The sequence below is a fragment of the Leucopleurus acutus genome (assembly GCF_964270905.1).
Source record: "Leucopleurus acutus genome assembly, chromosome: 2".
NCBI classification, from domain to species: Eukaryota; Metazoa; Chordata; class Mammalia; order Artiodactyla; family Delphinidae; genus Leucopleurus; species Leucopleurus acutus.
The window spans coordinates 117952151-117979028 of NC_139143.1; the positions used below are offsets into that span (position 1 = coordinate 117952151).

Consider the following 26878-nt stretch of genomic DNA (forward strand, 5'->3'; position numbering starts at 1 on the left):
TTGGCCTTTTCTCAGCACAGATTTTTCTGACACTTTGGTCCATTTCTATTTCTTGAGAAAACTGTTTTAGACTGCTGAAGTATAATTTCTGAAAAGGTAAAATTATGATTTTCAGGCAAATATGAAGTAAACATGGGTCAAAGATTTTATTCAATTTGTTAATTAATGATGGAACCAGTAAGATGTTAATACAAATTCAAAGAACATTGAGCTATTTATAGACAATTGAATATGGGAATGTTAGAATAAGATAGTTGAGTTCGATACAAAACTGATTAGTATCCTGTATGTTAAGCTATATAACCTTTGGGGTTATTGTTTTTTTCACCAAACAGAAGAATTAGCATATAGTTAGTTAGTAAACAGTGAGTCTAACAAAGTACATTCCCCTAATCCCTGGGTGGCTCTGTGTCCCATATGACACTGAAAAGACCTGTTACATTTTTTTTTGCCTTTTTTTCAAGTTGTGAATGATTAGAGAATTTTCTTTGGGTCTGAGGATTGTTCATGAATAACTGATGAAGTAAGCTCTGTTTTAGTATACTTAGTAAGTTTTGTATTCCAGTGTCAGACAACTGCCTAACGATTAATCTTTAATATTGAAGTTTTGAGGAGAATAAATCATTTTTATTGGACATCAAAGAAAGGCAAAGGGAATTTCTATATGCTTAATAGATTTAAAGTAATTTGCTATGGAATAAACTCTCTATATTTTTATGTTCCCTAGGGTTTTCCTGGAGATATTGGGATTCCTGGACAAAATGGCCCTGAAGGATCAAAGGTAAGGAAAAAAAAAAAGAAAAAGAAAAACAGAAGAAGAAAAAAGTATGGTATCTATAGTTTTCTAATGTCAAATCTCAATGAATGGGTAAAAAAATATTTTAGAAATATCAGAACATTTCTGGATATTTTTGAGCTGACTCGGTGCATTTAAAAAACCTTGTACAGCTTGTTTTGAGATAATCAGGAAGTAGTTTGCGTGTCTGGTTGTTCTTTTGGTATCATTTGTTTAGTAGGAGTATGTTTATACAGCCTCTTGGGTTCAGGTCATTGAAAATGATTTTCCTGGTTTGGTCTAGACTTAGATTAGGGTGACAATATTTGCAAAGCACGTAAATAACTGAAAAAACGATTTCTTATAAGAGGTGAAAAAAATTTAAAAACCCAAAAACCTATAGCCTACACTGAATAGATGAGAGTTTTCTGACCACTAAAGCTCTTTAGGGCCTATTAAATATCCACTGATTAAAATAAAAGAAAGCCTATGGTGTTCTGGAATTTATACATAGTACAAACTACCTGCAGAAACCTAATCATTTCTAACTTCCTTTACTGTTGTTGTGTATGTATACTAGAAATTATCCATAGAAAACCTTTAAATACCAAGCTTTGCCAAGCAGGCTGACATAGAATGAGCATCGTAAACAAATAAAGTATTGTGAATAGACACAGAACAATGAAATAGCCTGAAGTTTGGAGAACTGGCAGGTTATGAAGTATAGCTGCTGTGGAAGGTTATTAGTGTGAGTAGAGAGGAAGTGTTAGGGGATGAAGCTGGAAAGGATATTAATATAGCTATATTTGTTAGTGTACTATAGTGTCAAGTACTACAGTACTGTAGTAAATGTTTTACAGATACCTCATTTAATCTTCACAACATCTTTATGAGGTAGATTTTATCCCCATTTTATAGATAGTTAAGTTATTCCCTCAGTCACATAACTATCAGGTGACTTAGTCAGGATTCTCACCCAGACATGATTTCGAAGTCTGAGCTCTTAACCATTTTGTTTGGGGATTAAATTGTGGGGAAGGTTTAAGACCATGTTGAAGAGTTCCTACTTCTACCATGGGCATCATGGAGTAATCAAAGATTTTTAAATAGTAAAGTAATCTAGGTGATTTATGTTTTAAAAAAGATACCTCTTATGTCAGCATGGAGGATGGTTTAACAAGAGAAAAAATGAAGACAGAGATGAGCTAGAAAAAGCTAGAAAAGAAGTTATAAAGATCTGAAGTGAAACAGAACATTCATTCAATCAACAAATATTTACTGGCTGCCTCTTATGTGACAGCCATTGTGCTAGACCCTAGGGCTACAAAGATGAAAAGTCCTGCTTCCTACTTTCAAGAAACTTACAATCTAGAGAAATATATGCAGGAAATCCTTTATAATAACCATGTGAATAACATATAATATGTGATACTGTGTGAGTATATGGTTAGGGGACTCAGATTACACTTTATAGAGAAGGTAGCACTTGAGCTGACATGATGAATGAGTCAGAATTTGTAGACAGACAAGTAAGATATATGGCATTCAGGAAAAGGAAACTTGTGAGAGGATGAAGGTGCAGTATTTGGAACACATTTGTACTAAAAGTTATTCATTGTTTATGTGAAATTCAAATCTAACTGGGCATCCTGTGTGTTATTTGAAAACACTACTGGCCACCTAACAACTCTCCCTGTACATATTCAGCCGTATTTCCCCCTCCCTTTCTGTCTCCACAGAAAAGTTATTCCTCCCCCTCCCCAGTATTCAAATTTCACATATGTTTTGTATCAAACCCTCTCCTGACCCCTGAATGACCTCATGCCATCAATTATCACCTTTATCCTGATCTCTCCTTTGACTCATAATTTCCTGTCTTTGCCCTTGGAACCATTTTCACTGCCAATGTTTTAGTTTAGGCCCTATTTATTCTTCACCAGGATAGTGCAATAGCCCTCTAATTGTTCTTGCCACCATTCTGACATTTCTTCAAATCTACATCCAAACTACTGATGTAATAATGTTTGTAAAGTATAGATTTCATCATGTCATTCTTGTACTTAAATTCTTCAGTATCTCCATAGCTTCCAGGTTAAGGATTATAATTCTTTACTTTTTACACAAGGTTCTTTATGACCTACTCTCCCTCTCTAACTCTGTTGTCATCTAGTCACATCTCCCATTGCTCTTTCAAAAGCGTTACTCCAGGTAGACTATTTAGAGTACGAAACCATGCCATACTTGTTCAAATCTCACAGCTTCCTGCATGCTGTTTTTTTAATCTGGATCTGTGCCCTACTTATCTAGCTAACACCTACACGTCACATGCCACATTGTCCAGGAAGCTTTTCCTGTTCCTCTCAAATCTAATTGAGATGTCTCTTCTCTGTATTTCTAAAAAAATCTATCAAGCACTTATCTTCATATAACTGCGGATTTGCTTATCTCTCTATTAGACTATAAGCTTTTTGAGAAAGACGCTAATTGGTTTTATACATATCACAATAACCATGATAATATCCATAGCACATAATAGGAACATAATAGATATTGGCTGATTGACTGAATGACTATTTAAAAGCTAATTCAGAAATAGAAACAATACAACTTGGTAACTGATTAAATGAAGGTGATGGGAGAAAGAGAAGTCAAAGATAAAACTGGGACTATGACTTGGGTTACTGATGTCATTGAATTAACTAAGGAACTCAGAAGGAGGAGCAGGTTTGGAAGATGGGGAAGACAAGAAATTTGATTCTGGGTATATTTAGCTTGCGGTATCTGGTTGATGTTGAGACAGAAATAATCAATATCTAGCAGTAAACCAAATCCCAAAGTAGAAATAGTAGCATGAATGGACATTGAGAGAGAGAGGTAGTATAGAGAACTGAGTTGAGAATTTCTCATATGTAATTTAGCCCCTTACCTGCTGTATACTTAGGAACTTGAACTTGATGCATATATAAACACATTCATTTTTCCATTCATTCAGTAATTTATTCGTTTAACATTTATTGAGTTTCTTTTATGTTTTAACCCAGGTACTAAATGTGGGTTGATAAAGATTTCTGAACTATGATCCCTCCCCTTGATGAGATTACAGTTCAGAGAGAGGTTGGGAAAAAAAAAATCACGGAGTATTGTAAGACGCTATATAAAAGAGTTGGTGAAGGGCTATGAGAGCCTAGATAATTGAGCAACAGATTCTGCCTTAGGAAATTGGGAATTAATTCAAGAGGAAGTAATAATTGAACTTATTTTTTTTTCTTCTGTAGGGTTTCCTAACTTTAAAAAAATGTTATTGAAGTATAGCTAATATACAATATTATATAAGTTACAGGTGTACAACACGGTGATTCACAATTTTCTAAAAATTAAAAAAAAATTAATTTTATATTGGAGTATAGATGATTAACAATGTTGTGTTAGTTTCAGGTGTACAGCAAAGTGATTCAGTTATACGTATACATGTGTATATTCTTTTTCAAATTCTTTTCCCATTTAGGTTGTTACAGAATATTGATCAGCATTCCCTGTGCTATACAGTAGGTCCTTGTTGGTTATCTATTTTAAATATAGCAGTGTGTACATATCAATCCCAATCTATCCTTCCCCCCCACTTTGTCCCCCTGGTAACCATAAGTTCATTATCTAAGTCTGTGAGTCTGTTTCTGTTTTGTAAATAAGTACATTTGTATCCTTATTTTTTTTTTGTATCCTTTTTTTTAAAGATTCCACATATAAGCGATATCATGTGATATTTTTCTTTCTCTGTCTGACTTACTTCACTTAGTATGATAATCTCCAGGTCCATCCATGTTGCTGCAAATGGCGTTATTTCATTCTTTTTTAATGGCTGAGTAACATTCCATTGTATATATGTACGACATCTTCTTTATCCATTCATCTTTTGATGGACATTTAGGATGCTTCCGTGTCTTGGCTATTGTGAACAGCGCTGCAGTGAACACTGGGGTGCATGTATCCTTTCAAACCATGTTTTTCTCTGGATATATGGCCAAGGCTGGGATTGCTGTATCATATGGCAACTCTATTTTTAAGTTCTTAAGGAACCTCCATACTGTTCTCCACAGTGGCTGTACCAATGTACATTCCCACCAGCAGTGTAGGAGGGTTCCCTTTTCTCTACACCCTCTCCAGCATTTATTGTTTGTAGACTTTTTGATGATGGCCATTCTGACTGGTATGAGGTAATATCTCATTGTAATTTTGATTTGCATTTCTCTAATAATTAGTGATGTTGAGCATCTTTTCATGCACCTCTTGGCCATCTGTATGTCTTCTTTGGAGAAATGTCTATTTAGATTTTTTGCGCATTTTTTGATTCAGTTGTTTGCTTTTTTGATATTGTGCTTCATGAGCTGTTTGTAAATTTTGGAGATTAATCTCTTGTCAATCACATCATTTGCAAATATTTTCTCCCTTCTGTGGGTTGTCTTTGGTTTTGTTTATGGTTTTCTTTGCTGTGCAAAAGCTTTTGAGTTTAATTATGTCCCATTTGTTTATTTTTGCTTTTATTTCCATTACTCTAGGATATGGATCAAAAAGATATTGCTGTGATTAATGTCAAAGAGTGTTCTGCCCATGTTTTCCTCTAAGAGTTTTATAGTATTTGAACTTACATTTAGGTCTTTAATCCATTTTGAGTTTATTTTTGCATATAGTATTAGAGAATGTTCTAATTTCAGTTTTTTTTTTTACATGTATCTGTCCATTTTTTCCAGCACCACTTATTGAAGAGACTATCTTTTCCCCATTGTGTAGTCTTCCTTCCTTTGTCATAGATTAATTTACCATAGGTGCATGTGTTTATTTCTGGGCTTCCTATCCTGTTCCATTGATCTATATTTCTGTTTTTGTGCCAGTGCCACACGTTTTGGTGATTGTATCTTTTCTTTTTTTTTTTTCAAAGAAGATGTTGGGGTAGGAGTTTATTAATTTATTTATTTTTGCTGTGTTGGGTCTTCGTTTCTGTGTGAGGGCTTTCTCTAGTTGTGACAAGCGGGGGCCACTCCATCGCGGTGCGCAGGCCTCTCACTATCGCGGCCTCGCTTGTTGCGGAGCACAGGCTCCAGATGCGCAGGCTCAGTAGTTGTGGCTCATGGACCTAGTTGCTCCGCGGCATATGGGATCCTCCCAGACCAGTGCTCGAACCTGTGTCCCCTGCATTAACAGGCAGATTCTCAACCACTGCGCCACCAGGGAAGCCCTGATGATTGTATCTTTGTAGAATAGTCTGAAGTGAAGGAGTGTGATTCCTCCACCTCCGTTTTTCTTTCTCAAGACTGCTTTGGCTATTCAGTGTCTTTTGTGTCTCCCTGTAAATTTTAAGATATTTGCTCTAGTTCTGTGAAAACTGCCATGTGTAATTTGATAGGGATTGCACTGAATCTGTATATTGCCTTGGGTAGTTTAGTCATTTTGACAATGTCGATTCTTCCAATCCAAGAACAGGGTTTATCTTTCCAAATGTTTGTGTCATCTTCGATTTCTTTCCTCAGTGTCATAGTTTTCAGAGTACAGGTCTTTTGCCTCCTTAGGTAGGTTTATTCCTAGGTATTTTATTCTTTTTCATGCGACGGTAAATGGAATTGTTTCTTTCATTTCTCCTTCTGATGTTTCATTGTTACTATATAGAAATGCAACAGATTGCTGTGTATTAATTTTGTGTCCTGCAACTTTACCAAATTCATTGGTGAGCTCTAGTAGTTTTCTGGTAGCATCTTTAGGATTTTCTATGTGTAATATCATGTCATCTAGAAACAGTGACAGTTTTACTTCTTTTCCAATTTGGATTCCCTTTATTTCTTCTTCTTCTCTGATTTCCATGGCTAGGACTTCCAAAACTATGTTGAATAAAAGTGGCAAGAGTGGATATCCTTGTCTTGTTACTGATCTTAGAGGAAATGCTTTCAGTTTTTCATCATTGAGTATGTTAGCTGTAGGTTTGTCGTATATGGCCTTTATTATGTTGTTGGTGTGTTCCCTCTATGCCCACTTTCTGGAGAGTTTTTAATCATAAATGGGTGTTGAATTTTGTCAAAAGCTTTTTCTGCATCTATTGAGATGATCATTTAGGTTTTCAATTTGTTGATGTGTTGTATCACACTGATTGATTTGTAGATATGGAAAAATCCTTGCATCCCTGGGACAAATCCCCCTTGATCATGGTGTATGATCCTTTTAATGTAGCACTTTTTTATTTTATACATAATAGTTTGTACCTCTTAATCCCTACCCCACCTTGCACTCCACCCCCTAACTTTATGTTTTAAAGTATGCATATCATACTAGGTGAAGAACACAAGATGGCTTTGTAAATCCTCTTCAGTTTGTAAATTTTGTTTCTATTAAATTTTTGTTAAGAACAGTGTCAGAGAACTGAAGAAAGGCAGTTGACCTTTTGAATAGTATTATAATAGTGATATTTAATACTTCTCATTACTTCCTTTTGTCTTAAAATTACAATATAAAAGTGGGACAAAAGATCTGAAAGCCAGACATTTTAATGAATATTAATGGTTGAATTTCCAGTGGGTAGTAGTTACTTTTTAGATTGCTTTATCTAAATTTTTGCAATAAACATGAGCTTGTAGCCTCATCAGCACCAACAATATGAGACTAATTGTTTTTCTACACATGACTGAATTTTAATATAATATCATAGATGATTTAATCAAAATAACCAGAGAATTTTAAAGGAAGAGGAATATTATTTTATGTTTTATAGGTTGGGAAGGGTCTGTTTTTGTCTCTCTTTTTCATCCTTCCTATTTGCCTCAAAATTGTTTCTAGAAACAGAAGGGAAAAGTAGAGGCAAACATAGTGACCCTATTTGCCTGATGTGTTTTTTTACTTGTGTACACTATGTCATGGAAGCACCTTAAAACTTCCTATATTTTCGTATATATGTCTTCTTTAGAAAGTGGGGACAATATAAATTATTCAAGTTATGTTTCAGTTATACAAGATGGTCATCAAAAAAATCATGCACACTCTGTTTGAAATACGTGGTTACACTATTTGCAAACTTTTCCAGAGCAATTTGGCACAGCTCTAAAGAAGCCTTTCATTTTCTCCTCATTTTCTGCCAGTTGACTAAAAACCTCAAACTAACATTGGAAACTTGTGTTAACTATGGTTCTGTTGATTGTGGGACTGTGTGTGTACGTATATGTGTATATAGATACAAAGCATACTTCAACAAGCCTTCTTGAGAGCTACCCAGTTTGGCAGTCTGTTTTCAAGCATCCCATAACATTAGCAAAACCACATCCCTTGCTGCTTACTGCAGAAAGTGAGTACCCAATAAATATTCTCTGTTCTCCAGTAAACAGAGGAATAACTTATTTGTTGCCATAATGGTTTATGTTGTTACTTTGGTTATGGAATTAAGGATGGTAGAGCAGGCTGTTCTCGTTTGTTGTATAACATCCCTGGTAAGTTTTTTGAAAAAGCCTATTCATGAGGTTATGTTACAGAATATATGGAAATAATTTTTACACTGAGTTATTAAAATATGTTATGTGTTTACCTATATAGCTAACAGATTGGTTATATTAGTTATAATAGATCTGGTGAACTAACTTAATAAGGGGGAAATGCATTCCTAAATAGTTCTCTGAGATCACCTCAAGCCAGCCCTGAAGATTCACATTCCAAAATCAAGATTTTGTTCGCAGATTTCTTATTTTAACCATTTTATATTCCAGACGGCATTTAGTTAGCTGAGAAATATTTATTGAGTTATACAATGGGCAATGGACTTTGTTAAGCAATTACTTGGAAATAAGATTAAAACATGCTCTTCTGTCTACTAGGAACTTGTAATCCACTGGAAACATGAGATTTCCACGTGTGAAAAGTTAAAAAGTAAACTAGGCAGCACATAATAAATGGATAAGGAGCTCAGAGAAGAGAATAATTTGTGTGGCCATTTTTCTGAGAGTCTTCATAGAGAAATCGGGATTTGAGTAGAATGAGTTGGATTTGGCCAAGTAGAATGAAGGAATGAGAGATTTTGTGCAACAGGTACAAAACCAACACAATGATGGAGGTGTGGAAATAAACCTACCTGACTTAAAAAAAAAGTTAGTAGGTAGATTGTGACTGATCTTAAATATAAAGTTGAGGAGCTTGAATGCTAATAAGCCCATGGAAGTTTTTTTTTTAATTGTGGTAAAAAGCATATAACATAAAATCTACTCTCAACAAATTTTTAAGTGTACAGTACAGTACTGTTAACTATATGCATATTTTTGCACAGCAGATCTCTAGAATGTTTTTATCTTACATAACTCAAACCCTATACCCATTTAACAGCAACTCCAATTTCTACCTCCTCCAACCACTGGCAACCATCACTCTCTTTCTGCTTCTATGAGTCTGACTACTTTAGATACCTCATACAAGTAGAATCATGCAATATTTGTCTTTCTGGGACTGGCTTATTTCACTTAGCATAAGGACTTCAGGGTTCGTCCATATTATAGCCTATGTCAAAATTTCGTTCTTTTTATTTACTTTTTTTATTTTTAAAAACACAACATGTTTATATTTTAATACACAACCAAAATACAAAACACTATAGTAAATTGATGGCAATAAAATATGGTATTTCATTTGCATTGCATGACATATGGTTAACATCCTTAGTCGTAAATGAGTTCTTAGAAACTAGTAACGAAGATGTCGATATACCAAGAGGAATGGGGAAAAAAAAAAACAGAAGAAAGTGAAATAACACAAGTAACTAGGAAGGATTAAGCATATGTGAAGATGACTGAGCTGAACAATAACATAAGAAAAGCAATTGTTTTGTAATATCATATTACCAAAGATTAGAAATTTAACATTTATACAGTTTTAGGAAACATACCCACGTAAACACAGGGGGACAAGATTGATGAGGTCCTGTCTATATAGTAAGGGAAAATCTAGTTTGGACTCAAAAGTATAAATTTGGGATATCCTTAGTCCTAACAGTTCCAATTCATTGGAATTATTTCAACAAATTAGTTGGATAAATTTACAGTTTATATATAAACCGTGTTTACTGCATAGAAAATTTGTAGCTAGTATTTGGACCCCCCAGAAATGACTTGCATATTAATTTGTTTATCAATACACCCAAAAGGATGTGCACAAAATTTACACAGTGAAACAAAATAGAATTTTGTTCATTTTAAAGGCTGCATAATAATAGTCCATTATCCAATAGTCCAAAACCCCACATTTTCTTTATTCACTCATCCTTCAATGAACATTAAGGTTGTTTCCACCTATGGACATACCTTGGAGATTTTGCAGTTTCAGTTCCAGACCACTGCAACAAAGCAAATGTCACAACAAATCCAGTCACACAAATTTTTTGGTTTCCCATGCATACAGAAGTTATGTTTATACTATACTGTTGTCTATCAAGTATGCAATAGCATTATGTCTAAAAAATGTACATACCTCAATTAAAAAATACTTTATTAGTAAAAAATGCTAACCATCATCTGACAATGCAGGGTTGCCAAAAAGTTTCAATTTGTAAAAAATGCAGTATCTGTGAAGTGCAATAAGGTGACGCTTAATAAAATAAGGAATGCCTGTGTGAACATAGTAGTGCAGATATCTCTTGAAATCCTGTTTTTTATTCTTCTGTATAATATCCAGAAGTGGGATGGCTGGATCATATGGTAGTTCTATTTTAATTTTTGGAGGAACTGTTTTCATAGTGGCTGTACCATTTTACATTCTCATCAACAGTACACAAGATTTCAAATTTCTCTACATCTTTGCCAATACTTGTTATTTTCTGTTTGTTTGTTTTATAATGGCCATCCTAGCAGGTGTGAGCTGGTCTCTCATTATGGCTTTGATTTTCATTTCCCTGTTGATTAGTGATGTTGAACAATTTTTCATGTGCCTCTTGGCCATTTGTACATCTTATTTCCAGAAATATGTGTTCAAGTCCTTTGCCCATTAGTTTAATTGTGTTATTTGATTTTTGCTATTGGGTAGTAGGAGTTCCTTATATATTTCAAATATTAAACCCTGTCAGGTATTTGGTTTGCAAATATTTTCTCCCATTCTTTAGGTTGTCTTTTCACTCGGTTGATTGTTTTCTCTACTGTGCAGAAGTATTTAGTTTGATGTAGTCCCAGTAGTCTCTTTTTTGCTTTTGTTGCCTTTGCATTTGGTGCCAAATCCAAAAATCATCACCAAGACTGATGTCAAGGAGATTTCTGCCTATATTTTCTTCTAGGAGTTTTATGGTTCAGGGATTACTAGTCTTTAATCCATTTGCTTATTGATGTAAGTGTATTTTAAGTTGATTTATGTGTATCGTGTAAGATGAGGTTCAATTTCATTCTTCTGCATGTGGATATCCAGTTTTCCTAACACCATTTGTAGAAGAAACTACCTTTTCTCCATTGTTTAGTCTTGGCACCCTTATCAAAGACCATTTGATGGTATAAGCATCAGTTTATTTCTGGGCTTTCTATTGTGTTCCATTGGTCTATATCTCTCTTTTTGCTGGTACAAAACTGTTTTGATGATTGTAGCTTTGTAATATGTTTTGAAGTCAAGAAGTGTTATTCTTTCTCAAAGCTGTTTTGGTCAGGGTCCTTTTTGGTTCCATATGAATTGTAGAATTCTTTTTTTATCCCTATCTGCAAAAAATTCCACTGGAATCTTGCTAAGGAGTGCATTGAATCTGTAGATTGCTTTGGGCAGTATGGACATTTTAAGAATATTAAGTCTTCCAGTTCATGAATATGGGATGTCTTTCCATTGTTTGTGTCTTCTTTAATTTCTGTCAGTAATGTTTTATAGTGCAGGGGTCCCCAACCCCCAGGCAACGGACGGGTACCCTGTGGGGCCTGTTAGGAACTGGGCCCCACAGCAGGAGGTGAGGGGTGGGCAAGCGAGCAAAGGTTCATCTGCTGCTCCCATCACTCCCCATCGCTTGCATTACTGCCTGAACCATACCCCACCCCCACTATCTGTGGAAAAATTGTCTTCCACGAAACTGGTCCCTGGTGCCAAAAAGGTTGGGGACCACTGTTGTAGTGGACTATCTTTCCATTTATTTGTGTACTTTTTAATTTCTTGCGTCAATGTCTCATAGTTTTCAGTGTACAGGTCTTTCACCTCCTTGGTTACATTTATTCCCATGTGCTTTATTCTTTTGGGTGCAATTGTAAATGGGATTGTTTTCTTAATTTCACTTTTTGATGGTTATGAGTGTATAGAAATGCAACAGTGTATTGATTTTGTATCCTGCAACTCTACTCAATTCATCTATTACTTGTAACAGTTTTTTGGTGGACTCTCTATGGTTTTATATATATGGTGTCGTGTCATCTGCAAATAGTGACCATTTTACTTCTTTCTAATTTGGATGCCTTTCCTTCCTTCCTTCCTTCCTTCCTTCCTTCCTTCCTTTCCCTAATTGCTGTGGCTCAGACTTTCAATTCTATGTTGATTAAAAGTGGCAAAAGTGGGCATCTTTTTATTGTTTCTGATCTTTGAAAAAAAAGCTTTCAGCTTTTCATCGTTGAATATGATATACACTGTGGATTTGTCATATATAGACTTTATTATGTGGAGGTACATTCCCTCTATACCCACTTTGTTGAGGGGTTCTTTTTTAATCATAAGTAGATGTTTAATTTTGTCAAATGCTTTTTTTTACATCTATTGAGATGGTCATATGATTTTTATCTTTTATTTTGTTAGTGTGTTGTATCACCTTGATTTGATGCAGAGATTTTGAATCATCCTTGCATCCCTGGGATAAATCCCACTTGATTTTGGTGTATGATACTTTTAAGGTACTCTTTTTTATTGAAGTATAGTTGACTTACAATACTGTGCTTTAGGAAGGCTGTGTCTCTGTGCACCCACTTGTGCTAGCAAGGTATAGGGAGAGTGCAAAAATGGTGTTCACCAGAACCTCCATCTGCAAAGTCCCAACTCATACCTGCCCCTCCAGCAGTCACTTTAAGATTAATAAATGAATCTCCTTCACATATAGTCCAGGCACTTCTCTAACTACTGCCTTTACACTGAGTCTCAGGAAGTGTGAGACCATGCGTGAGTCACTCAAAAGGAGAATCTCAGATTTCACAGCCCCCCAGTTCCCCTGGATTGAGTCCCATTGGGTTTCCGAAGCCAGATGTTTTGGGGGCCTCATCTTTTCAGTGCAGGTATCAAGGTTTGACACAAGCCCCTTGCATCTCAGGAAGTAGCTCCAGACCCATGAGAGCCCTCCCTATTGTGGGTTGCTTAATGGAGGTGGGTTTTTGGTGAAACTACATGTCTACCTCTCCTACCTATTTAAATGTGCCTCTTTTATCCTTTGTCTTGGAGGAGCTATTTAGCTAGTTCTTTTTCAGTGGTAATTGTTTCGTATGTAGCAGTAGATTTGGTGTGTCCATGGGAAGAGATGCCATCTTGGACTGCCCCCCAACTGCTAGTTTTTCCAAGGACTTTTGCGTATATATTCATCAGAGATATTGGCCAGTGATTTTATTTTCTTGTAGTGTCTTTATTTGGCTTTGGTATCAGGGTAATGCTGGCCTCATAAAATGAGTTTGGAAGTATTCCCTTCTCTTCAGTTTTTTGGAAGAGTTTCAGAAGGATTTACATTAATTCTTTTTATAATGTTTGGTAGACTTATCCAGTGAAGTCATCTGGTCCTAGGCTTTTATTTACTAGGAGTTTTTTGATTACTGATTTAATCTCCTTATTAGTTATAGATCTGTTCAGATTTTCTATTTCTTCATGATTCAGTTTTGGTAGGTTGTATGTTTCTAGGAATTTTATCTATTTCTTCTAGGTTATCCAGTTTGTTGCTGATATTAGTCTCTTGTGATCCTTTTTATTTCTGTGGCATTAGTTCTAATTTGCCTTGTTTCATTCTGATTTTATTTGAACCTTATCTTATTTTTCCTTAGTCTAGCTAAAGACGTCAATTTTATTGATCTTTTCAAAGAATCAACTTCTAGTTTTGTTGATTTTTTTCTATTGTTTTTCTACTCTTAATTCACTTATTTCTGTTCTAATCTTCATTATTTTATTTCTTACGTTAACTTTGGACTTAATTTGTTCTCCTTTCTCTAGTTCCTTGAGGTGTAAGTTTAGGTAATTTATTTGAGATCTTTCTCCTTTTATAATGTAGATGTTTACCACCATAAAATTCCCTGTTAGTATTGCTTTTGCTGCAGCCCATAAATTTCGGTATGTTGTGTTTTCATTTTTATTTGTCTCCTAGTTGTGAATTTTTCACTTTTCCTTCTACTATTGATCTCTAGTTTGATTCCATTGTGGTTAGAAAAGATAGTTGGTATGATTTCAATCTTACTATATTTGCTAAAAACTCGCTTTGTGACCTAATATGTGAGCTATGCTGGAGAATGTTTTGTGTGTGCTTGAAAAGAATGTGTATTCTGCTACTTTGTTCTGTATATGTCTGTTAGGTCAATTTGATCAATGCCATTGTTCAGATCCTCTGTTCCCTTATTGATCTTCTATCTGGTTGTTGTATCAATGATTGAAAGTAGGGTATTGAAATCTCTTGCATTTATTGTGTTGCTCTCTCTTTGTTCTATTCTGTCAGTTTTTGCTTAATGTATTTGGGTACTCTGATATTGTGTGCATATTTATGAATAATAGTTATATTTTCTGGCGAAATAATGAAGAAAGTTATCATTGTTCAATGTCCTTATTTGTTTCTTGAGATAGTTTTGACTTAGTCTGTTTTATCTGATGTAAGTATGACACCCCTGCTCTCTTTTGGTTATCATTTTCATGGAGTATCTTTTCCATCCTTTCACTTTCATCCTATGTGTGTCCTTAAATCTAAATTTAGTCTCTCATAGATACAACTATGGATTTTTTTTTTATTCAGCCACTTTAAATCTTGATTGCAGACTTTAATCCATTTACTTTTAAAGTAATTACTGATCAGGAAGGACTTACTATAGTCATTTTGTTAATTGTTATTGCTTTCTGTCTTGTAACTTCTTTGTCCCTCTTACATTTCTTGCTATTTTCCTTTATGTTTCATTGATTTTTTTTTTTGTAGTGACATGCTTTGATTCCTTCCTGATTTCCTTTTGTGTATGTTTTATAGGTATTTTCTTTGTGATTACCATGGAGCTTACATAAAACATCCTATGGTTATAATGCTCTATTTTAAGCTGATAACAACTTAACTTCAATTGCATACAAGAGCTCTACTCTTTTTCTCTGTGGAAGATATTGAGAGGAGTGAGATGATGAAAGAGATGTTTTAGGAAGAATAATAATAGTAAATTATTGTTATGAATTTGGTGAATGCATAGGGAAGAAAAGCAAAATACCAGTTCAGAAACTGTTGCAAACACTAATCAATGTGCAGTGAATAAGAAGAAGGAAATAATATTTATTGAGTCTCTGTTATATTCCAGGTACCATTTTATTTGTTGTAACAAATAAAATTTATTACCTTATAATGCTTATGATAACATGATTCTTCAGATAAGGATACTAAGATCATGCCCCTAGTAAGCTTCAGAGCTGGAATTCAAACTCAATTTCAGATTTTATACATTTTACATTAAAATTTTTTATGTGTTTCCATTGTATATATCATACAGGGTGAAGTAAGTCAGAAAGAGAAAAACAAATATCATATATTAATGCATATATGTGGAATCTAGAAATATGGTAGAGATGAACCTGGTTGCAAGGCAGAAATAAAGACACAGATGTAGAGAACAAACATACGGACACCAAGCGGGGAAAGAAGGGGTGGGATGAATTGGGAGTTTGGGATTGATATATCCACACTAATACATATAAAATAGATAACTATTGAGAACCTGCTGTGTAGAACAGGGAACTTTACTTAGTGTTCTGTGGTGACCTAAATGGGAAGGAAATCCAAAAACGAAGGGATATATGTATACATATAGCTGATTCACTTCGCTGTACAGCAGAAACTAATACAACATTGTAAAAAAACTATACCCCAATAAAAAAAAATGAAAACATTTAAAAACTCAAAAAAAATTTTTTTGTGTTTAACATGATAAATATGAAACATGTACACAGTTTTAAAAATATTAATGAAACAAACCCTATTATTGGTAAGAAATAGATCATGGGAATCCCCTTGTGAATCCCTCACTAATCATATCTGTCTCTTCCCGTCTGGCATTAACAGTTAACCATTCTCTTGTTTTCATCATACTTTTACCATGTATATACTGATAATATTTGTTATTTTGCTTATTTTTGAAATTCACATAAATAAAATCATACTACAGTAAGTCCCCTACATATGAACCTTCAAGTTGCAAACTTTCAAAGATGAGAAATGTGCATTTGCATGTCCAATCACGTAAGTTAGTTCATATGTCTGGTATACATTGTCACGTGCGTGTGTCCTCTACAAGTGGTTGTGCTTTTGTATACTGTACAGTACTGTATAGAGTACAGTAGTCCAGTATCTTTATTTCAAGCCCAGGATGTCCGGAAGCAAGCATAAAAGCAGCAGTGATATATATAGCCAATTGTGTTAGCTGGGTATCTAGGCTAACTTCGTTGGACTTAGGAATAAATTGGACTCAGGAACGTGCTCTCGGAACAGAACTCATTCGTATATAGGGGACTTACTGTATATACATTCTTCAGTTACTTTTTTCTTTCACTCAATCTTATCTTTTCAGCTCATTCTAGGTTGATCCATATTATTACAGCATGTTCATTTTCACTATATAGTAACACACCGTGTAGATATACTACACTTTTTTAATTGATAGAACTGTTGATAGATATTCTTTCTTGTGGGTATCTTTTAGTTTTCATAAATCTTTCATGTATGCTTGTAAAGACTGTGTAAACTCCAATTTGGGGATTCAGTTTTCTATATATGGCCATTAGATCAAGTTTATTAATTTTGCTATTTAAGTTTTTTCTGTTCCTACTGATTTTTATCTGCTTGACCAACTAATTTCTGGCAGAGATGTGTTAAAATTTCCTCTCTAATAGTGGATTTATCAATTTATCCTTATCAGTTTATAGTGTATATATTTAGAAGTTGTGTTACTAAATGCATAAAAATTGTCTTTTCTCTTCCTAGTGAACATAGCCTTTTATCATTATTTAGTGACCCTCTTAATGCTAATAATCTGTTTTACCTTAAAGCCTATTAGATCTAATGTTAATATAATTACTCCAGCTATTTTGGGGCTGGTAAATCACTTGCATATCTCTTCCCATTCTTTGAAATTTAATTTTCCTCATTTTTATGTTTTGGATGCGTTTCATGTAAACAGCATATAACTAGTTTTTTTCCCCCTTAATGCAGCTTTTATTCTTTTAAGATTATAAGGTAGTCTTGGAAGAGAAAGGAAAAAGGAACCTGGGCTTATTTGCCTCCCTGAAAGGGTTATTTTTGGTTTTTAGTCAGGGTGCCATTTCCCTAGGGTAAATAGCTGCAGTGAGGGAATAGCACAATCTAGTTCTCTTAGATAACTCACCCCTCTTCTGGTTACACCTTGGGTATGGAGCTAAGCCAGTTTCTTAAACATATGCTCCAACCTAAAACTGTACCTTTATCAATGCCTTTTGAGACCTTGCAATTGTTGATAAGTTTTTGGTGTGTTCTTATTTTTAACTACATGTTTTATTAACCTATCATAATTCAATACAAAATTATTTTCACATGTTACAAAATTTCTGATCCTCCCAGAAAAGATTTTGCTTCTTCATCTAAGTCCCCCTTTTCACTTTGCTTATACTTCTAATTCTGTTACAACTCGTATTCTGATTTTTATTTTAAATTGCCTTCTCCCATAATAAATTATGAATTCATTGAGAACAGGGACTGTGTCTTTTTTATATTTGTATACTCCAGGCCTCATGTTGTACTTTTTACTGGACCTTGCACATAGTAGAAAATTAATAAAATGTCAGATGAAAAAAATGAATGAACACATGAATTAAATAACTAAACATTAGCTATCCCGTGGTGGAATTTAAATATCGCAGCATTCTGATTCTGACCTTCAGTCTAAACATTTAAAAACCTATTACTTAGAGTTCTACAAGAGCATTTTGGATATTAAGATTTAGAAGTCATTGTATCCGTTAGGATTCTTTCAGTTGTAAGTAATGGAAACTCAACTAAAATATGATTGTATAAATATGTGAGAAGTTTAGGAATTCAAACACAACTATACACAGGACCCCCAAAAATATCGTAAGAGCCCAATCACTCCATTTGTTAATTCATTGATTTCATTCTCAGGTTCTCTCCTCTTCATGGTTTCCTTCTCTTTAGGTTTACATCATCCTTAATGCTATTCCGTCTTCCCAGTTGTTCCACTGTAGTCCAAAATTTTCTTTAGTTGGACTAACTTGGGTTTCTGGCTCATTACTGAACCAACCACTGTTTCTAGGGATGTAGAATATGCTGACTTAGGTCCCTGTCACATATCCACCCTTAAATTTAGTCAGGGGTAGAGTCACCTCCCCTCAAACCACATGGGGAAAGACTGTTTCCTTAAGGAAAATTAGGATGCTTTTGCCTGAAAAAAGATGAATATATGTTGGACTTGCATAGAACAGTATATGCTCATTTCAATAATCCATCTCTTCCTATTAAAAGTAAGAAAGCTGTGCAAAACTTCTAGGTTATTGCCTAAACTGATGCAGTTTCTCGAATGGTGCTTATGTACAGAATAAGCCTGTGATAATATATTACAGACTTCCAAACCGATAAAGTTTTTCATTTTTTGATTGTGTTAGAACACAGCAATGATAGACCAAGATATATCATGAAGGAAAGATTCTCATGCAGTTTTGTCACTCTGCTCCATTCCAAACTAAAAATCAGTCACATGGGTAGATGTGCTATTTGGCATAGTTATTTGTTACAGTTTAAAATTAGATAAAACCATTTAATGGTTATAGACTTACTAAAAGCAATAATGCAAAGGTAGTTTCTAAAAGAGATTTACTTAAAACTTTGACACATTGCATAGTTAGGGGAACAGAACAAAATGAAAAATGTTGCCATGTTGAAGAGATGATATACAGTGTTTTCTGAAATAGGAAGATTTTTGTTTTAGTTACTTGGATGAATTGTTATTCAAAGAGCATTTGAGGACTTCCCTGGCAGTCTAGTGGTTAGGACACTGCACTTCCACTGTAGGGGGTGCAGGTTCGATCCCTAGTCGGGGAACTAAGGTCCCACATGCTGCGTGACACAGCCAAAAAAAAAGTAAATTAAAAAAAAAAGAGTATTTGATTTTTAACAACATACATTTAGATTAACAAAAGTTTTCTTTTAATCTGGAAATTCCTAATCATGTTCAGATTGTTACTTTCTTCTGCAAATTTTCCTCTCTTTTCACTAGCCTGCATCAAGAAAGGAAGTAAGTTGAACATTTCATATGAATAATGTGTTCCAGACTTTGCTAGTCTCTTAACAGATATTAAAACACTATATATCTTCTCCATCTGTTTTCAGACTTTGTGGACACTCTATTATCTTTTTATTGTACTAGTATCAGATTAACAATTGGGCCTATTGCTTTAAATTTAGGAGTACTTTTTATGAAAAGGTGTCTCCATACGGAGCAGATTATGTGAACATTAACATATTGTTTAAAAGTAAGTTTATCATATATTTTCCAACTTTTTGGATGGCAGGCAGTTTTCTGCTTATCTATCCTCCCATCCCATTTTGCTAACTTCCTAATGGGAAATGAGTGGTACCAAATAGTATTGTACATCTGAGATTAATGCCTATTGAAAATGTATTAATTGAGCTAAAAATTTTATTGTGTGTCCTTATATTGCTTTACAGGGGCTCATTGGAAATAGAGGGCCTCCTGGACCTCCTGGTGTCAAAGGAACTCAGGTATGAAGTTCCTTTAAGCAATTTTTTAATTCAGATTTTCCTTTTTTATTTTTTGTGGGACTTTAGCTTTTGCTCAAAGAAAACTTTGCATTAGTATGGACAATTTTTGCCATCGAGGATTTCAAGTTACCATTTTATATTCACAGTTATGGAATGGAATTTGGAATCATTTTAATGTTCTGAATTCATTAAGTGATTTATGTAGTGGTGTCCATGGAATGTCCAAAGAATCTGAGCCTAGAATCTCACTTATATGTACCAGAATTTATATTTAACATTTGTGTCTATTTTATATTTCTAACCCATATATTATATTTAATTGAATTATGGACTGAGCAAAATGTTTTTAAATAAATAAAATAGAATATATGATTTCTAAAGAGGTCTGTAAATGTTCAGATGTGGTAAATATGAACTATTTATTTAAAGGTAAAAAGTCAGTATGTTTAGAAAATATGTCAATAAATAGAATAAACACATTTATTACTTTTTAATTCTCTTAGAGAAAAAGTATAAAAATTATTTGTTTTAAGTTTTTCTATTCTCTATCCACCCATACAGCATTTAATCCTTAGAAGAATGCACAAAATTTTATATTTTATGACATTATAACTGATTTGATCCCGAAAATATTGGATCTGTAAATTAGACAAAAAGAAACTCTAAAAAAAAAAAGAAAAAGAAACTCTAGACATTAAGCTCCATTTGGGTAAGATCTGATATACCTTTATCTCTAAGGCTTAAGACAGAACTGAGACTCAAAAACATATTTGCTGAATGAATTAAGTATCAGAATGTGCCCAGAGCAAACATGTTCTGTACCAATAATTTTTTAATATACCAATGTGTATTGATTTCCATCTATTAAGAACTTGAGTTTCTCTCTATGTCAGAGATATTGAGACCAAGAAGGTAAAGGCTGTCCATAATCCACAATCTCAGTGATTCCTAATCCTGATTTTTGTGATACCCTAATCACTTTCACTCTTAGCTGCCCTCAATTTTCTATATTTAACTTATATCATCTACCAATTGAAAAATAACCCAGTAGTACAATACATATCCCCCTTAATTAGATATGAGGTTATCACACAAAAAATTTAAACATTATGGGGTGATATAGTTCTAAAATACAAGAAAATCACAGTATTATTTTCATTACATCTCAGAAAGAGCTTCAGATTTCAGGATAAATGGAATAAGGTTTACATTTTTAAATACTTATATCAGGCCATGACATGTTCTGATCTTCTTTTTTAAGGGAGAAGAAGGACTAATTGGATCCTTTGGAGAACTGGGGCCAAGAGTAGGTATCATATAAATAATTTTCGAAGCATGCTTCTCTTAAAGCAACTGTTTTGTAAATGTTTTTTAATGGCACCAAATTTTAAGTTATAGCAAAGAGCCAAGATTATAACAAACTATAGCCATACAATCCCCCCAAATAAAATAGACCTATAACTAAAATTTTCCAGGGATATTTTAAATGATATTATGCCTGTTACATATTTACTTATTCCTTCAGTTCCTTCAGTCTTACGGTCTTAGTAATTTGTACAATTTATTTATAAAGTTTCTCAAAATGTAATATGAAGCTAAATACATTAACCATTTTAGTAATATTTTGGAAATTTCTGTTTTCTGAGTTTGTCAGTAAAATTATGGAAAGCAAATAAGATGTATTTTCTGTCCAACTTTTTTTTTCCGATAATATTCTGTGGTAACACATGAATTTCATATTTTCAAGTTCTGAAAATGAATTTTTTAAGAATTTGGGGATGCATGACAAAAGTTTACAATATCATGAAGTAATTAAGTTGTGTGCAACACATTTTAAGAGGCATTATTAAACTCACATGAAATACATCTCACTCTTTACTTGAGAACATCAGATTGTACAGGTTCTTACAGTATTTTTACATTTAAAGAGACAGTAATTCCTTCTTTTGCACCTTTACCTAACTAGCACATATACTGCCACTCTCTTATTGAAAGAAAAAGAAGAGTTGTTTTTGTTATTTTTTTTCATTTTTTGTGAGGTGAGTTATATAATAGAAAGACCATTGTTATTTGTGCTCCAGTATAATTGGCCTTATTTAAAATTTACTTCCCTAGAAAACAGGAAAACCATGTTCACCTCTTGCCTACTCGGTCATAATATTTGTTATTAATTGTTGCTACTATTGGTTGAATATTAATTTAGGCCTAGTGTTGCTCTAAGTTTGTCACAGGAATCATCCCTAATCTGAAACCAACCCTGCAAGAAATTGACTGCATTTTTAGATTTAAAAAAATAAGGCTTTAATATTATATGCTTAAGCATAACATGCTCAAGATAACCATAATATGACAGAACTTAAACAGGACCAAAAGCGATGGCTCCAATACTGATGCTCTGAATCGCTTGATTTCAAAGAGATTATAAATGTGCCAATGCCTGATACCAGTGAGAATCTTTCCATAATGTAGATAATGATGTATAACTATTTCTTAATATACTGCAGTGCCTGAGTATTACATTATTAAAGATGAAAGAAATATTCCTGCTAAGGCTTTTTCCAGACAGTGTGAATAAAATGTATTATTAATTATTTTGTAAATATCAAAGTCCTGTAATGATTTAGACTCTTATCTACATTTCTTCTTTTATATCTGCAAATTGATTAGAGAGCAATTGATATTTAACAATAATAGGATAATTTTTTTATCCTTTGTTCTATTTTGTGCTTGGTAGGGAACCACTAGACAATTTCAAGCAAGGCAGAGACCAAAATTAGAACAACTTTTTTGGGTGGAAGTCCTAAATATAATTTTAAGTTGCTAAAGTTTTTGTAAGTAGTCAAAACAGAATGAGAGCCAGAGGGTTGTTTTGTTTTGCTTTATTTTATTTTAAGAAAGAAAAATATGCGAGTACTTGTTAATGAATAGGAGTAATAAAATCCAAATATATAATGCCTAGTAAACATTATAAATTAGTATTCTTTTTAGCAATCTCCCCACACACTTTTTCTACTCCTAGAACACATTGGTTGAGGTATAGTGATCTCCTTAATCAAATCTTGCGTAATCAGACATCAGTTGTTTGATATTAGAAACCACCTACTGTAGATTACTCCAGGATATTGACTTTCTCTCCTTCAGGGATTTTGTCCTCTACTCTCTTCAGCTACTTACTGCTATGGTGAAACCCTTGACCTTGTCATTACCAGTAAGAGCAACCTCTTCATTTTCAATTTTAAACTCCTCATTCCCCAACCATCATCCCCTTTCTTTCTGGTGCATTCTTTCTTATAACCCAATCCAACAGTCCCAAGAGAAATTTCAATTCATTGATTCTAATGCCATTCCATTACTCCTTTCTCTCTCATCACCACATATCCCTACTCATCATGCTTAAAACATTGTAATTATCCCTTTGATAACATTCTGAATTCTATTTCTATAGCCATTTACTTTCACATTTTTAAATCATTATTTTATCCTTCTCCTCAACTCCATTTACTTCTATTAGCCCTTTACCTCACATCTTAGTTCCCTGAGAAGATTGAAGTAATCAGAAGAGAACTTTCACAAGTTTCTACCGTCACTTCAATCCCACCTCCCTGTATCTATGCCATTTACCGTGCCTTCTCTCTTGTTAGTGGATGAACAGGCCATTTTTCTAGGTAAGGTCAAAACTTCCACTCATTCACTACATACTACATCGTCTTGCCTACTGAAGAACATTGATCCAGCAATTCTCCCCACTCTCTCCTACATCTTAATTTTGTTCTCTTTAATGGATCAATCCTATTGGCATATAAACATACTATTATTTCTTCTGGCTTAAAAACAAAAACAAAATTTGTATTGACTCCGATTTTCCTTCCAGGTTTTACTTTTCTCTCCTTCCCTTTTCCAGAAAACTTCTCAAAAGTATTGGATTTACATAATTTTTCTCCTCACCTCATCTGCTGAAACCATTCTTGTCCCCACCACTCTGAAACAGTTGATCTTGTGAAGCTCATTAATGACCTCCATGTTGCTGAATTCAGTGATCATTTCTCAGTCTTCATATTACTCAATATTTATATCCCTCAGATTCGACAAGATCACTCTCCTCCTGGAAAGACTTTCTTCACTTGTATTATCTTCCTCCTAGTTCTCTGGCAGCAGATTTGCATATTTTCCTCATTTCTTCAAATTCTAAATTTTAGAGTACCCCAGGGCTTGGTTTGCGGACTGCTCTTTGCTATCTACACTCACTGCCTAGATGAGCTGGTCCATTCTATGGCTTTAAATGCCATCAAAATGCTGGTGATTTCCAAAACTATATGTTCAGTTCAGAGCCTTCTACCCCTAAGCTCTGCTCTTGTATTAACTACCACAAGATCTCTCCACTTAGATGTCTAACAAGATTATCAAACTGAAATGTCCAAAGCCAAGCTTTCAATTTACCCTTCAAACCTGTTCTCTCACAGTCTACCTCATATCATTTGGCCCTTTAGTCAGGTTAAAGCTGAATGAACTCATTCTTGAGTTCATTCTTGACTCTTCTCTTTCTTTCACATTCCACACATGACCCATCAGCAATTCCTGGAAGCTCTGCTTTCAAACTATATACAGAATCTTACCACTTCTCACAGCCGCCTCTGTTCCCACCCTGATAATGCCACTGTCATCTCTCACTTGGATTATTGCAGTAGACTCCTCTTTGGACTCCCTGCTTCTGCTCTTATATCAGAGTGATCCTGTTAAAACATAGATCCTGGTGCTTCTCTTCTCAAAGCCTGCTAAGAATTAAAGCCACTGAGAGTTAAAACCAAAGCCCTTACTGTAACCTGCCAGGCCTTTCATGACCTGGCTTCATATCCCCCATTCCCTTCTTATCCCTCACCTTCTTACTCATCTCCTCTCTTACTGTCTCCAGCTGCATTGACTCTTCATCGTTTCTCCAACACACAGGCACATTCTTGCCTCAGGGCCTTTACACATGCTCTTCGCCTCTGCTTGGAATGCTCTTCCTTCAAATATCCATGTAACGTGTGCCTTTTTAAAAGTCTTTACTCAATTGCCACCCTCTCAGTGAGGTCTTTTTTGGCAGTCTTACCAAAAATTTTAACAAAACTACCACAACAGTTTATATCTCCCTTCCTGCTTAATTTGATGTTCTTCAAATTTACCACTACCTAACATACTAAGTATTTTACTTATTTTTTTTAATTATCTTATCCTAGAGCTGTGCATGGCAAGTAGATAGTCAAACATGGTAGAATGAATGGCTAATGAGTTTGATGAAATGTATTTATCTAATAATTTTGAAGTGTTTCATCTCGTAAGATAGTCTGAATTTCATAAATTAGGAAACTTTCAAAAATAAGAATGATTAAACATATCTTTTTTTTTTTCCTGTTCTCTTCTAGGGAAAACCAGGTCCAAAGGGGTATGCAGGTGAATCAGGACCAGAAGGCTTGAAGGTAAAGCAACTGACTTTATTACCAGTTACAAAGTATAATTTTCAAAAAGATAAAGTTATGTTTTTCATAACAATATAAAATAAACACATGTCAAAGATTTTATTCAACTCATTAATTGAAGGAACCAGTCATATGTTAAAACTTGTTCAAATATTGAATAGCATTTGAAGTGCTATATGTCTTTGTATCTATATCTGTATATATGTCTATAAATATCTATGACTATAACTATGTCTATGTTATTGGATATGCATTTTAGTAAAGGAATGTTCAGATGTGTAGTTAGATACAGGACAATAAACCATAACTGAGGGCTGTCTATTACACTGGACAGAAATCTACAAGTTACTATAACTTCACATAAAAAATTTATGTGTGTGTGTGTATTTTCACTAAGTCTGGGTCCTTTAATCAATAATATACAGTAAGTCTAAGTAAGCACATACCCTGCATAATCATTGGGTGTTCTTCATACTTTTATGACATTGAAAAAATGTGTTACCTACTTTCTTGCTTTGTTTTCAAGTACTGTATGATTTTTTTGTAACACAAACAAATATAAAGTAAGGCAGTGGGGCTTCCCTGGTGGCGCAGTGGTTGAGAGTCCGCCTGCCGATGCAGGGGACACGGGTTCATGCCCCGGTCCGGGAAGATCCCACATGCCGCGGAGCGGCTGGGCGCGTGAGCCATGGCCGCTGAGCCTGCGCGTCCGGAGCCTGTGCTCCGCAACGGGAGAGGCCACAGCAGTGAGAGGCCCGCGTACCGCAAAACAAAACAAAACAAAAAACAAAAACAAAAAACAAAAAACAAAAAAAAAATAAAGTAAGGCAGTGGTTTTATATGTACAGCATTAAGGTCTGAAAGGAAATAACTTATAAAAATTGGGGTTTTGTACAGGTTTAAAATTCAATGAAAAATTGAATTGCATCACAGATGTATTGCTAAAGCTAGAGTTCATTATTTATTTTAAACTCTTCGTTTTTGTGATATAGAAACTAAGGAAAAAACCAAGCAACACTTTTTGAGGTCAATTAATAAAGAAATATGAGCTAAAATATTTTTTATTATGTCAGCATGTCTGTTGCTGAAATTATCTTGGGAGAGTATGTGTACCTGACTCTCAGGTTACATAGAAAAACTCCCAGAAAATAGAAGCATGATATTTATAAATAGAAGGCTTAATTCTCCTTTACCGTATTTAATCCCTGTACTGCCAAATAGCTCTAAGAAATCCACCTGTGAGCTACCATCCAGTCAAACTGGCAAGAGACAAATCTCAGTCATTATTGACATCCTGCCTTCTCCCTAGAATTACACCAGCATCTAGGTGGCATCTGTGTTACCTAGGAAGTGAAGGAAGTTCTTTAATGTTCAGTCCTCATACTTGTCTCTGAAATTTCTTCCTTGGTGTATTACATAGCTATTCACTAGGACCTGGTACCTTCTTAGGGGAACCTTGCACTCTTGGGGAGCACTTGGGGGTTGGTTAAGGGTCACTGCCTTTCACAGAACTCTAGGATCTCTATTCTCTCCCTAGGCCTGGGGAATTATTCCTCTCTGTCTCTTTTTGCCCTCAAAGACAACTCATCTCCTACATTCAGGCTTTTTGAAAATTAAAGCATGAATGTGGGTAATCTGCAAGCAACTTTTGCTTTCTGCCTGTTAACACAGACCTCCCTTAAGACTACGTAACACAAAGGGTCCATCTCCCTAGTT

General features: G+C 34.5%; 1 protein-coding gene across 1 annotated transcript in view; it reads left to right on the plus strand.

The window, feature by feature from the left end:
- COL24A1 (collagen type XXIV alpha 1 chain) overlaps positions 1 to 26878 on the plus strand; it is a gene marked incomplete at both ends in the record, with an annotated part of 398127 nt that overhangs the window by 155040 nt on the left and 216209 nt on the right. Inside the window, 4 exons of the mRNA XM_082834714.1 lie at positions 728 to 781; positions 19653 to 19706; positions 20968 to 21012; positions 25109 to 25162. Of these exons, the coding sequence (XP_082690840.1) occupies positions 728 to 781; positions 19653 to 19706; positions 20968 to 21012; positions 25109 to 25162 (207 nt within the window). The remainder of the gene's footprint in view (positions 1 to 727; positions 782 to 19652; positions 19707 to 20967; positions 21013 to 25108; positions 25163 to 26878) is intronic.